This window comes from Chrysemys picta, chromosome 13 (genome assembly GCF_011386835.1).
Source record: "Chrysemys picta bellii isolate R12L10 chromosome 13, ASM1138683v2, whole genome shotgun sequence".
NCBI classification, from domain to species: domain Eukaryota; kingdom Metazoa; phylum Chordata; order Testudines; family Emydidae; genus Chrysemys; species Chrysemys picta.
The window spans coordinates 23203162-23217437 of record NC_088803.1 but is presented as its reverse complement, the minus strand read 5'-3'; the positions used below and the strand labels follow the sequence as shown (position 1 = coordinate 23217437).

The 14276-nt window shown below is 47.1% G+C and overlaps 1 protein-coding gene across 3 annotated transcripts in view; it reads left to right on the top strand.

The window, feature by feature from the left end:
• The first annotated feature begins 1442 nt into the window (after positions 1–1442).
• Positions 1443–14276, top strand: part of MMP24 (matrix metallopeptidase 24) — a 165289-nt gene continuing 152455 nt past the window's right edge. For 2 of the 3 annotated variants that reach the window (XM_065566596.1, XM_065566597.1), the window contains exons 1-2: positions 1444–1669; positions 7483–7631. In XM_065566596.1, the coding sequence (XP_065422668.1) occupies positions 1568–1669; positions 7483–7631 (251 nt within the window). In that variant the 5' untranslated portion in view covers positions 1444–1567. Of the gene's footprint in view, positions 1670–7482; positions 7632–14276 lie in introns of all 3 variants that reach the window. The other variant, XM_065566595.1, reaches the window with a different exon arrangement.

The following is a 14276-nucleotide window of genomic DNA, read 5'->3' as shown; positions in this document are numbered from 1 at the left end:
GCAGGCCGAGCCCCCTGGCTGCCCCTAGGCCTAGGAGTCGGAGGAGAGAAGTGCCGCTGCTTCAGGGAGCCTGCCTTAGCCCCACTGTGCCACCACCTGGACTTCTAACAGCCCAGTCAGCAGGGCGGAGGCACAAGGGTCCCTTTTCGACCAGGTGTTCGGGTAGAAAACTGGATAGCTGACAACCCTACTTACACATGCCAGTGAGAGGCTCTGGCTGGAGCGAGGCAGCAGGGAAGGCTTCAGTATCTCCCCATCCCGGCTGCCAGAGCCTTTCCCCGCTGCCCCCCGCCACACCTGCCAGAGCCTTTCCCCGCTGCCCCCCCCCACACCTGCCAGAGCCTTTCCCTGCTGCCCCCCGCCAGAGCCTTTCCCTGCTGCCCCCCAACAGTGGGGAGTGGGCGGGGCGGGCATTACATGGGGTGGGGTGGGGATAATAGGCTGTGGGGAAGTGGAGGGGGTGGGGGTAACAGACAGGGGGGCATGGCAGTGTGGAGGAGGCGGGGCGGGTGTTACGGGCAGCGGGGTGGGAGTAACGGACGGGGGGCGGGGAAGTGTGAAGTGGGCAGGACTGGTGTTATGGGCAGTGGGGTGGGGTAGGGGCAGGGTGGGGGTAATAGGCAGTGGGGAGGGGTGGGGCGGGTGTTACAGGCAGTGGGGAGGGGTAGGGGCGGGGTGGGGGTAATAGGCAATGGGGAGGGGGCGGGGGTAACGGACAGGGGGCGGGGCAGTGTGGAGTGGGCGGACTGGTGTTACAGGCAGTGGGGAGGGGTAGGGGGCGGGGTGGGGGTAATAGGCGGTGGGGAGGGGGTAACGGGCAGGGGCGGGGCAGTGTGGAGTGGGCGGGACTGGTGTTACGGGCAGTGGGGAGGGGTAGGGGGCGGGGTGGGGGTAATAGGCGGTGGGGAGGGGGTAACGGGCAGGGGGCGGGGCAGTGTGGAGGAGGCGGGGCGGGTGTTACGGGCAGTGAGGTGGGGTAGGGGGCGGGTGGGGGTAATAGGCAGTGGAGAGGGGGTAACGGGCAGGGGGCGGGGCAGTGTGGAGTGGGCGGGGCGGGTGTTACGGGCAGTGGGGAGGGGTAGGGGCGGGGTGGGGGTAATAGGCAGTGGGGAGGGGGCGGGGTAACGGACAGGGGCGGGGCAGTGTGGAGTGGGCGGAACTGGTGTTACGGGCAGTGGGGTGGGGTAGGGGGCGGGGTGGGGGTAAGAGGCAGTGGGGAGGGGGTAACGGGCAGGGGAGGGGCAGTGTGGAGGGGATGCTGCGGGAGTAACGGGCAGTAGGGTGAGGTAGTGGGGAGGGGGCGGGGCGAGGCGAGGGTAACGGCTGTCAGGGGGTATGGGCGAGGTGCGCCGCACGCTTTGTCCGTGTCCCCGCCCGGCGCCGGGCCCCGCGCACACGCCACCCGTCCGTCATCCTCGCGCTGGTCGCGGAGGGGGCGTGGCGGCCCGGTCCCGCCCCGCCCGGAGCCAGCGCGCAGGCGCAGAGCAGCGCGGCCGGCGGGCCCGGCAGGTGCGGTGGCCCCTCGGCGCGGCCCGAGCCGTGACGGCCCCTGTTCCCCGGAGCTGCCATGGAGCGGAGGCTCCGCTGGGACCTAGCCAGGGTCTGCTGCTCCCTACTGGCCGCGCTCTGCGCCCTGCGCTGGGCCGCCGCCGAAGCCAGCAGCGGCCGGGTAGGTGCTGACCGAGCGGGCCTGAGGCCATCGAGCGGCGTGAGGGAGCGGGGAGCGGCGCTCCCCCTCGCCGGTCGAGGGAGAGTGAGCCCCGGGGGGAACCGGCGCCCCTCGTCCCTCGGCGGGGGGACTTAGCTCCTGCGGGGGGGCGTTGGCGCCTGTCGCGCCCCCCTCCCTCGCCCGTCTGGGGGGCAGGATGAGGGTGTTGCGATGATGCCAGTAGGCTCTAGTGGGGGCACTGGCTGGGCGGGTCTGTGCCCGGGCGTCCGGGAACTGCGGTGGCTAATGGGCTCTGTCAACATTTTTGAATCTGCTCTGGAAAAGTTGGTGTTTCCTTCATGGGAAGAAATTGATAAAGAATTAATGGGGGAAAAAAGGTGATTTTTTTCACCCCCCCATGTGATTTACTTTGTGCAGGTAGTAGCTTGAAGGTATTTTAGCACAGAATGTGAGGAAGTGGGGGTAATTTCTCAGCTAGTTAAGTATTATAGGTCATTACTGCTTTCATTGTCCATGGGAAATATTTGCATTTCTCTATTTTTGTAGGTTCAAAGGATATGTGGGTATAGGAGAATGTATTTTAGAGCAGTGGTTCTCAACCAGGGGTATGTGCATTGCTGGGAGTACACAGAAGTCTTCCAGGAGGTACCTCAACTCCTCTATAGATATTTGCCTAGATTTACAACAGGCTACACAAAAAGCACTAGCAAAGTCAGTACAAACTAACATTTCATGCAGACAATGACTTGTTTATACTGGTTTCAGAGTAGCAGCCGTGTTAGTCTGTATCCGCAAAAAGAACAGGAGTACTTGTGGCACCTTAGAGACTAACAAATTTATTTGGGTATAAGCTTCGTGAAGTGGGTTTTAGCCCACAAAAGCTTATGCCCAAATAAATTTGTTAGTCTCTAAGGTGCCACAAGGACTCCTCGTTGTTTTTGCTGATACAGACTACACGGCTACCATTCTGAACCCCCCCCCCCCCCAAAAAACATTTTGCTAATGAGAGGACAATTTTTCAAGTGCCCAGTACACACATTTGATGTTAGTAGCTCCTGACAGTTTGCACTCTTTTGAACATCTGATTGCTTATTTAGGGGACTACATGGAAGAAGAGGTTTTTTTTGCACTTTCTCCCATTCTGGCCCTGTATGCTCGTGAGGAAGAACTTCTTCATAAAATATCCACAAAGTCACCTATTAGCCTCTTTTAATTCTGTCCTTAAAGCTCATCTTTGCCAGGAAAACTACAAAAATTCAAGAAAAAACTGCTGTGCTCAAACAGCTGCTTATCATGTTGATCATACTTGTCTTATTTTCATGTATTAGTCTCCTTTGTTTGTATCTACCTGTGATCTTTCATCTTAGGTTCAATTTTGTGTAGCTCTCTGGGCTAGGGACCATCTCTTCAGTTAGCTGTTTGTGCAGTGCCCAATATAATAAATAAAGGATCTCTAGTGTTTCCACAACGTAAGCAGTAAATAATAATAAAAGCACCCTAATCTCTCACTACTCCATTGATTTACAGGCATGTCCCTTTTTGTCAATTATTGGATGTTTCTCCCCTCTGTGATGTTTCTCCCCTCTGTTTTCATTGAAGCTATTAGGTGTTCCCTCAGTTACAGACTAAGAGCTTTTTCTTCCCGGCCCCCGTTATGGTCTGTGACTGCATTCTCCCTGATTGTCTCCTACCTCGTCTTTATCCACCAGTGTTTGCTGTAGTCTGTGGACATTCTTTATGGTTTGGGGAAGACTTGGAAAGTACTTGCATCACAGCAGATCTCTTTGGCTTTTAATGGGACCATACAGGTTTGGTGTACTTGTAATAGCATTGCAGGTCAGTGTACAGAGAGGGGTGCTGGAGTAGAAATCTGGGTCTTGTGTGCTTTTTGAAACCATGCTGTAAACCTATATAGAACTGAATATAATGTGATGGGAATTGGGCAAGAACCTTTCCTGTGTTTCGGGGCTTGGTCATTCTGTGGTGTGGAGAAGATGGATATCCCCACACTGTGCTGTTTGTTGGGTGGAGGGGGAATGTATATATGGGGCTGGAGCCTGCAGCAGCAGGGAGTAGAGCAGGGTCTTCTGTGTTGAGATGGAGGCTGGTGTTGGGGTAGGTTGTAGGGTTATAAAATGACACCCATTGAGGGATGTGGAATGGTGCATATGCCTCTGTATTTGTATGGGGAGAATGAAGCAGTACAGGATGGGAGAACTGCATGTTCCTACAGTGTTGAAAGGGATTGGTGTGGAATGGGAGATGCCTGCTGGGTATTGAGCACAGGATATGGGAAACCGGGGTTCCCGGTTGGCACAGGCTGGAAGAAACAAGGGATGCCACTATGGGTGTGTGTGTGGATGGTGTGGTTCTTTTGGTTTTGGTTTTTTTTAAGGCTGGGAGAGAGCGAGACCATAGACAATGTCATAGATGGTGGAGCAAGGTGTGATTCCCTGCATTGTGAAAAATTGAAGGGAGTTCTTGGGACACAGTTGCCAGTAGTTCAAGGCTTTAGGGAAGCTTGGGAGTGTGTTATATCATGGTGGGTAGAGTGTTCAGGATGAAGTTGCTCATCTGACTTGGGTTGGGGGAATATAATGTTATTATGTAGGTTGGCACAATGTAAGCGGGTGGCATCTGGGAGCTGTATAGTCTGGGGAATGTTTAGAGACTCCTCACTGGGGTGGTTCAGGAAGGACTGAATCTCTGCAGAGGAGATTGGGGCAAGGGTGTTCTTGCATCATCAGGGTAAGGTCAGTGTGGGGTAGGGTAAGCTGGGGACCTTTAAGTAATGGGGTTGGATTGGTGAGCCTTATTTCAGAGGGTGACAGGATGAAGAGATGGGGACCACATATGCTGACTTATTGTTCCCGGTGGGTGCTCCACCCAAAGTCCTGCCCCCACTCCACCCCTTCCCCTGAGGCCCATTGCTTGTTGCTCTCTGCCCTCCCCTGAGTGCCTCCCACCAGCTGCTGAACAGCTGTTTGGTGGGTGCTGAGCATCTCCTATTTTTTTTCCCCATGGGTGCTTGATCTCTGGAGTACCCATGGAGTTGGCACCTATGCTGGTGACTGTTTCAGCGATTCAGTATGTGGGGTAAAGATAGTGGGGAAGTGCCATTCTTGCAGGAGACAGGTGAAGTGTCTACTGGCTGATAGGTAGGACAAATTTGCACTCTGCTTCTTGTGGCCTCTAGGAAGCAGTGAATAGCCATACTGTAGTGCACTGCAGCTATGGCCCAACACTGGGGCTAGGGGCAGGGCCGGGCGTAGAGTCCTTATCCCTTCTCTGCACCAACTGGAAAGTCCTCTGCACATAGAAAATTCTCAGTACAGAGAATGTTTCTGTTGCATGACAGGTCCTTAGTGTAAGTGAGAGTTGGGGGCCTTTAAAAGTTTAGTATCTTCCTTAGTTTTAGTTGGAATAGAAAGTATTTTGTCATAAGGAGATATATCAACTTTATTCCAAAAACGGAAGAGAAATATTTATTGACCACTTGTCTTTTCTGCGTCATTGTCCGCTTTGCCATCTGTACCATTGTCAGGACTCCTTTTTTTTTTTTTTTTTTTTTTAATGGAGATATCCCATCTCCCAGAACTGGAAGGGACCTTGAAAGGTCATCAAGTCCAGCCCCCTGCCTTCACTAGCAGGACCAAGTACTGATTTTGCCCCAGATCCCTAAGTGGCCCCCTCAAGGATTGAACTCACAACCCTGGGTTTAGCAGGCCAATGCTCAAACCACTGAGCTATCCCTCCCCCCTGATGTATTTAAAACAAAATTCTTCTTTATCCTATTGGCCCTGGACACTTCCTTTAAATCTTTAGCAGTCCTTATCAATTTCCTACATTTCTTAACTTGTATTTTATATTCATATTTGCCTCCCCTTTTTTCCATTTGTTATCAGTCTGCAGCTTTCATATTCTGTCTTAGCCGAAGATGGTTTTTAACTGAAGTTTAAAAAAAAAAAAAATCATGATGGAGAAACTGACTCTAAGAACATCTACTAAAGTGTTCTTAAACAACTCCCCATGTTTTTTCACACTTTTTCTATTTCATTTTTTTCTATGCCAATTTTGTTAATTACTTTTAGCTTTGAGAAACTGGCCCATATAAAGCACAGTGTCACTTAGATGCTGTGACGGGTTGGATCAGAGAAACCCCCTTGGGAACTGCCAACTCATGTGCCAAGACTACTTCTGCCCCTGCTTTCCCTGCCAGCTTGGGACTCCAGCACCCTGTCTTGCTGAGCCAGACATGCCAGTCTGCTCCAACACAGACCCAGGATCTGAACCACCTGCCCCAAAGCTGCAGACTTAACTGAAAGCAACTTGAGAAGTGTTCCTGTCTTTAACACTCAGATGCCCAACTCCCAATGGGGTCTAAACCCCAAATAAATCCGTTTTACCCTGGATAAAGCTTATACAGGGTAAACTCATAAATTGTTCACCCTCTATAACATTGATAGAGATGAACAGCTGTCCCGTCCCCCCCCCCCCCCCCCGGTATTAATGCATACTCTGGGTTAATTAATCAGTGACAAGTGATTTTATTAAGTACAGAAAGTAGGATTTAAGTGGTTCCAAATAATAGCAGACAGAACAAAGAGAATTACCAAGCAAAATAAAATAGAACATGCAAGTCTGAGTCTAATACAGTAAGAAAACTGAATACTGATAAAATCTCACCCTCTGAGGAATTCCAGTAAGCTCCCTTTTACAGACTAGTCTCCTAGTCTGGGTCCAGCAATCACTTGCACCCCCTGTAGTTCCTGTCCTTTGTTCCAGTTTCTCTCAGATAGCCTCTCCAACCCCAAGGATATCTCTTAAGCCAACTGAAGACAAAATGGAGGGGGTCTCCCAGGGGTTTAAATAGACTTTCTCTTGTGTCTGGAGACCCCCCATCTCTCTCCTATGCAAAGTTCAGCTGCAAGATGGAGTTTTGGAGTCACATGGGCGAGTCACATGTCCATGCATGACTCAGAGCTTACATCTAGCAGCCATGGTTCACCTGCTGCCTTGAACGTCCTCAAGTAGACTACTTATGTGGATTGGAGCCTTCCAAGATCCATTGTCCATTAAGTGCTTCTTGATTGGGCACTTAACTTGCACATTCCTTTCTCAAGAAGCTGACCAAATGCTTTACTAAGGCTACTTAGAAATCAAGCAAGTACACAGCCAATATTCATAACTTCGAACCAAAAATGATGCATGCATACAAATAGGAGGAATGGATTAGTAGATCATAACCTTTACAGAGATATGTTTCATGGCATATGTAGCATAAAACATATTCCAGTTATGTCATATGTACATTCATAAGCATATTTCCATAAAGTCTTATGGGGTACACCATCACAGATGCTTTAGAAAATTTTACATTAAATCTAGTCACTGAAGTGTCAAGAGGGTTGTTACTTTTGCTTTAAGTGCAAATCACAATGCATCTTTAGCAAAGGAGTTGCTACCAATGTCTCCATAGTAAGCAAGACATGGTAACAAGTCAGTTGTGTGCTAAGGGGCTAACAGATATTATTCATAATGAATAATTCACCATCACTAATGGAAAGTTTGCATAGTGCTTGCCCTCAAAATAGTTGGTTTTAAGGAGTGCAATTAACCTATTACTCTCATGACACAAATTCACTATCTTCAGCCAAAACAAAAAAAAATGAAGAGGAAAAGAGGCAATGAATTTCTACAATTCAGTGGTCACATAAAATTTTTTCCAATACTTTAAAGGAACAATTTTTTATATATAAACTTTAAAAATGACTACATTATAATGAATGCTTTCTATTTCTCATGTTTTTCAGAGTTGGCTAAAAGCATACGGCTATTTGCTTCCCTCTGAAAGCCGAATGTCTGCCCTGCACTCAGGAAAAGCTATGCAGTCTGCAGTTGCCACTATGCAACAATTTTATGGGATCCCAGTAACAGGAGTGTTGGATCAGACAACTATTGAGTAAGATTTACAAAGGTTATTTTGTGTTTATCTTCTAGACACATCTTAATATAACATTCTCTGTGCCAAAATCCTCTGTGATTAAATAGTTATATGTGACAGATGTTTGCTTGAAATAGGATTCCCCAGGGGAATCTAGAAAAAATCTAGAATTTTTCTGTTGCAAACAGTTCTGTTTGCAAGTAGAGAAAATATCTATCCTCTGTACTAAAATCCTTTAAGTCCCAAGGAGGAATGGGAAGGTAGAAACCAACTGCAGGGTATGTTTTGCAGGGCTGTGCTTTTTCTCTTGTTAGAGGCCTTTGTCCTGAATTAATAGGTATTGTTGGAGTTCTCATGGATTTCAGAGAAGTCACAATGTTAGCTGCTTCGAGACTCCATTTTGAGTCAGGTGGAGTATTCTGATTCACCTATGGTCTGAGTTGAGATTTGCCTCAGTTTGGGAGATGAATCTATGCAGAAGCCTGCTCCAGCCTCATGGGCTTACATTCACTCTAAATTCTAATTTAGCTTATTCCAGTTTGCAGAGTTGGGAGCCTGAGGGCCACAATCAGGAGCTTTTCTATCCTTTCTAGGAGAGTTTACAAAGGAGTATTTCCTGTGAATCTCTTATGGGAAGTTGTGTAATTTATTTAACTTTAGGTGGGATCTTAATGTAAAAAATATACTTTTCTAGATCTGTAACAGAATCCTGAGTGTCTTCTGCTTTCACCCCCCAGCCCCCCACACTTAATCTATGCCATAGCCCACATGTAACGAACGCTGTCTGACAAAAATAAGCCTATCCCTTTCCAGCAGGCTTTGGAAACGACACTCTCTATCTCAATGGGAGGCAGCCGTCTTACAACTACCTCCTCTCTTATTCTTGTTCACTGCCAAGCTCCAGTCTAGCTGAGAGTCCTTTCTCCATGACTGCCATATAGACCTATGCAAATTACTCTAGAAGGGCTCACAGCATGAGTGGGAGAAAACAAAATCACCTCCTCACTGGTGTCCCAGCACTTGGGAACAAAACAGGAGAAAACAAACCCTTGCATATTAAGGTATAGATGTGGAGGGTGGTTTTGAGATAACAACCTGAGGATAGTGGGCTTCCTTGGGGAGGTTCAGCATGAAAAACCCACTGAATTTTTACAAAGGGTGTTGCCAGATCTTTTGCACCTCCCCAAAGATCTATGGTTGGATATGGAGTGTGCACAACACTTAAGTATCACAGAGGGAAACAAAACAAGTAGTAACAAAATTGTAGATCACAGTATTGTGTGTAGATCTGTATTGCTTTGTTGAGATGTTATTTGGCAAACAAGAACCAGGACTATTTTTTTTATTTGGGTCTCCTGCTCCTCTTCTTGTAGGTCTGTCAACTTAACAGTGACTGACTGTGTTAATGCACAGAATTTTTACTAGGGACTAAAATAAAGACTTTCTATGCAATCAAGAGGCCTATAACAGTAAACAAGGGAAATTGGTAATTCAGAACTTTGTGCAGATAAATTTTTTAATTTTGAGCTGTCCAGTGTGAAACAATATATAGGAAGCCTTAAGAGACAGAACTTGTTCTCTTTACATAGGAGTTTCAGGAAGGGGTATAAGAGTAACACAGGAAGCAAGAATGGGATTGGGGTGCCACAACGCTGAAGCATGACTATGATGTCTAGAGATCCCAGTAAAAGATCAAGGCCCTATTGTGCTGCATGCCGTACAGACAACTAAGCAAATTACATCTTCTGTCACCTTCACATCAGACTTCACCATGAGGCATTCCCTGTCTCCATAGCAACTGGAGACAGACCAGATCATTGCTCTATGTAGGAGTTTAGGGCCGCCCTCCAGGAAGAACTCTCCAGAATTGTCTGTCTCTAGCCTCTCTCAGACCACAGACCCTAAGGGCTCCCTTTGGAGCAGAACTTTTCACAAGATTTGAAAAATATTTTAAACTAAATTTCTCCCCGGACCTGCCTGCATGGTCCTGCATTGCCGACTATGAGGATGTGACTTGCAGGGCCTGCTAAAATATTGTGTGTTAACTGCCCAATGTAGACCCTGCTAGCGTGAATTGAAAGTTACCTAGTTTGTGTTAATGTAGTCAGCCCCCCTGAATCATGGAGGAAAGCAAGGACCACCCCCCCGCCCCAAAAGCAGCCAGGAGAAAGAGATCCCTCCTCCCAGCCAGCAAGTAGGCAAGTGCCATGCAGACACATGTTGTTAGCCAGGATGGGCAGGAATGGGGTCCCTAGGATCTGTTTGCCAGAAGCTGGGAATGGGCAACAGGGGATGGATCACTTGATGATTACCTATTCTGTTTATTCCCTCTGAAGCACCTGGCATTGGGCACTGTTGGAAGACAGGATACTGGGCTAAATGAATCTTTGGTCTGGCCCAATATGGCCGTTATGTTCTTAAGTTGTTTGCCCTCAGTGCCAGGTCATCCTGCAGGTCTTTGGAAATTATTGCGTCATTTGTTTCCAACAGCAACAGCCCTGGGCCTCTCCTCATTCTGTGCAGTCAGCCTCCATGCAGCAGGGCGAAGATTCAGGGTGATTCACATCCCCTTCTCCAAATAAAGCTTCGTTTTCCTTTTCCAGTTTCTAAGAGGCCCACAGAAGGTTATAAAGTAGCTGCTCTTTTCTTTATGTGCTGGATACAAGCCTATCCTTTCAGTCTCTCTGGTAATGCTCCCATGGTGTTGCCAGTTCTCATAATTTTATTGAGAATCTTGCAACTTTTGGTGTATTTCTTAAAGCTCAAGCTGCTAGAATCAAGATATTGCATGAGAATCTCAGCTTTAATTTAAAATAATTATCTAGCCTTCATAATTGTGGGGAAAAGCTTGGGAACATAAAGCAAGTGCCACCTTAAGGCTCAGAAACCAGAAAGCAAAGAACCACCTCAAACTTCTTGTTACCCCAGAAATCATGAGGTTGGCTTATGACTCATTTTTAAACACCTGAGGTTAGCAAAACTGCTCCTCATAAGGTCTCGCCCCATCTCACAGTCCCCCACCTCGGGTAGGTAAAGGAGAATTATTGTTGACAGAGGTAGTACAAATCTTAGTTCTCTTGTAAAATCAAACTGTTCTATTGCCTTCAAAGCTCTCCTTGAAATCTTAAAATCTACTGCAATACTCCTCTCTTAAAGAGCACCTTAAAGTTGAGGCTTTGAACAAGATACTTCAGATTATCAACTAAGGCTATGTCTACACTGCAGATCTTACAGCAGCACAGCTTTTCCGTCTCCTGTGTAGCCGCTATATGCTGGCGGGAGTGAGCTCTCCTGGCATAATTAAACCACCCCCAACGGGAGGCGGTAGCTATATTGGTGAGTGTGTGTCCTGTTGACACCAGCGCTTTTGTTGGTGAAACTTTTGTTGGTGAGGGGTGTGTTTTTTCACACCCCTGACTGACAAAAGTGCTAGTGTAGACATAGCCTAATTTTTTTTCAGAGTTAAGTGTAAATGGGGATCTAACTTTGCAGGCTAGATCTCTTTGGGAGAGAGGCATATTGGTTGGTGATATTGCAGTTAGTCTCAAACTAACCAAGCTGTCATGGCTAAATATGATTTCATTAATTTTGGGAAACCCCTTTCATTTGTGGAACATTTACCAGAAACAGAAAAGAAGCAGTTTCAGGCCATTGACAGCAGGCTCTCCAAAGGAAAGCTGTGGAACCTTGGGTTGGGAGAAAAGCTGACAAAGGAATCCTGTGGCTCTGTCTTTTTATGACAATGACCACATAAGCTTCTGCTTGGAGCAGGATTTTCCATTTCCTGGAGGATTGGGTTGCTTTGACTACAGACCAAAAACAACAAGGAGTCTGGTGGCACCTTAAAGACTAACTGATTTATTTGGACATAAGCTTTTGTGGGTAAAAACCTCACTTGTTCAGATGCATCTGAAGAAGTGAGGATTTTACCCACAAAAGCTTATGCCCAAATAAATCTGTTAGACTTTAAGGTGCCACCAGGCTCCTTGTTGTTTTTGCAGATACAGACTAACACGGCTACCCCCTGATACTTGACTACAGACCAGTGCATCGGGGACATAGTGAGACCCATGAGTTACGGTTTCCACCTTATCTGTTTTTCATCCAATGTCTCTTGTCGAATGACTGCATAAAGCACAGTCTAATCTAGAACAAGGTTTCTCATCTCCTGGTTATGGGAGTAATATGGAGCATTCCCTCAGATTCTTAGGGTTATACTTAATCTCCTCTCTTGTTCAGAAGTGTACAAAGGGAATCCGCACCATTCTGGATCTCAGAAGGCTCAATAAGTGGATGAAGAACATGAAGTTACAGACGGAGACCATAACTTCTATGGTGTCATCCCTGTTCCAGGGGGATTTTCTGACTTTAGTGGATCTGGTGGATGCATACCTCTGCATTCTGATCAGACTGTGTCATCACAGGTTCTTAAGGTTTGTCTAGGAAGGAAGCAGCATAAATCTCGGTGCTTCCGTTTGCCTTGTCCTCAGTCCCCTGGGTTTTCACAAAGATGGTGGTGGTAATCATAGCCAGACTCGGGTTACTGGATCTACTTGTGCACCTTCCTGGATGACATCTTAATCAGAGCTCTATCCCTTGCAACAGCACACAGAACTAGTCTCTGACTTAGGACTCTTATGGGCACATGGCTTTATTGTCAGTGTCAAGAAAAGCTCTTTGATTCCTTCCACCAAAATAACCCACTAGGGGATGGACATAGACACCTCATTAGCAAGGATTTACCCATCTCTAGAAGGTTCCAGAAGATTCAGAATCTCTTCTTACTGTTTCGGAGCTGCCAGAGGCCCACCATAGCACTGAGCCTTCAACTATTAAGCCTCCTAGTAACATGCAGACAGATCGCTCCGAAGACGCAATTACACATCGGGTGCTTTTAAAGCTACATCCTAGGAGTATGGGACAGCTCCCCAGAATACATGAAAGATCAAGTAAAGGTTCTGTCACAGGTGATTAACTCCTTAAAGAGCAAGTGTGTGGTCATATGCCTTCCAGATCCCTTGGTCCTCACAACCGATGCCAGCCCTGGAGGGCTGGGGAGCACACCTGGGGTCCCAAACAGCTCATGGCATTTAGAATATGGTAGAAAGGACACATAGCATAAACATCTCAGAACTAAGAGCTGTCAGGCCTGCACTACGATGATTCCAGTCCAGCCTAGAGGAAAGCCACATCATGATTCAGTCAAGACAACACGACCATGATCACATAAGTGAACAATGAAGGGGGGAACAAGAAGCCCAGCACTTCATCTTGAAGCAATAGAAATCATGCAGTGGGCAGAGCATTCTCCCCTTTCTCTCAGGGCAGTTCAGATAAAGGGAGGCCGGAACCAGGAGATGGACCGGCTCAGCAGGATCAAGATGAACAACTGAGTGTGCCTGAATCAGGAAGGCTTCGAGATAATTGCCTGTCTGATTGTTTGGCCTGCTTTCAACCAACCTATTTTCAAACAGCATGAGTGCATCCCCAGGTCCATGGGAACAGATGCCCTATTGCACGGATGGCTGCAGGGCTTCCTCTGTGCTTTTCCTCCCTACCTGTTATTAGGGAAGGCGTTCCAGAAGATAAAACAAGAGCAGGTGACAGTTAAACTGGTAATCCCACATTGGCCATGGAGACCCTGGTTTATGTGTGATTATGGCCGCCACTACAGCTCCAAAAGAGACAAGACATCCTCTCTGGGTCCTCTTTTTCATCGAGACCTGATCAGGTTACACCTACCAGCCTGGTTATTGAAAGGGAAGCGCTAGTATTGGACCTTTCTTCCAGAGTCATCAGGAGATTCTTTCTTCTAGAAAAGCATCAACGTAGAAAGCATACTTTTTCTGGACCAAGTTCTGGGGATGGTGCCAGGAACACAAGACAAATCCAAGATAACCTGAATTCCTGTATATCTTGTAAAAAGAACAGTAGTACTTGTGGCACCTTAGAGACTAACAAATTTATTTGATCATAAGCTTTCGTGGGCTACAGCCCATTTCATCAGACACATAGAATGGAACATAAAGGGCGAAGGGGTGTATGTGTATATATACATACACATACATACATACATAGAACATGAAAAGATGGAAGTTGCCATACCAACTCTAAGAGGCTAATTAGTATGGCAACTTCCACCTTTTCATGTTCTCTGTATGTATGTATGTATCTTCTTACTATATGTTCCATTCTATGCATCTGATGATGTGGGCTGTAGCCCACGAAAACTTATGCTCAAATAAATTTTAGTCTCTAAGGTGCCACAAGTACTCCTGTTCCTCTTTTAGATACAGACTAACACGGCTGCTACTCTGAAACCTGTATATCTTGGATTTTCTCCAAGAAGGTTTCAACAAAGGTCTCCAACCCAGCACCATGGCATGTCAGATGTCTGCCCTTAGTAGCATGATGCTCTCTGGCAGAGAACACCCAGATAGACAGATTCCTTAGCACAGTCTGATTTAGCCAGGCTAGTTATCAGGCCTCTTTTTTCCAAAATGGTACCTGCCCCTGGTAGTGAGAGCCCTGATAAAACACCCCTTCATACCTTTGATGTCAGTGTCAGCATTTTATTTGTCCATCACATCTTGCTTCCTGATGCCATCATGTCCACCAGGTGAGTGTTGGAGCTGGCGGCACTTTGTATACAGGAGCCTTACT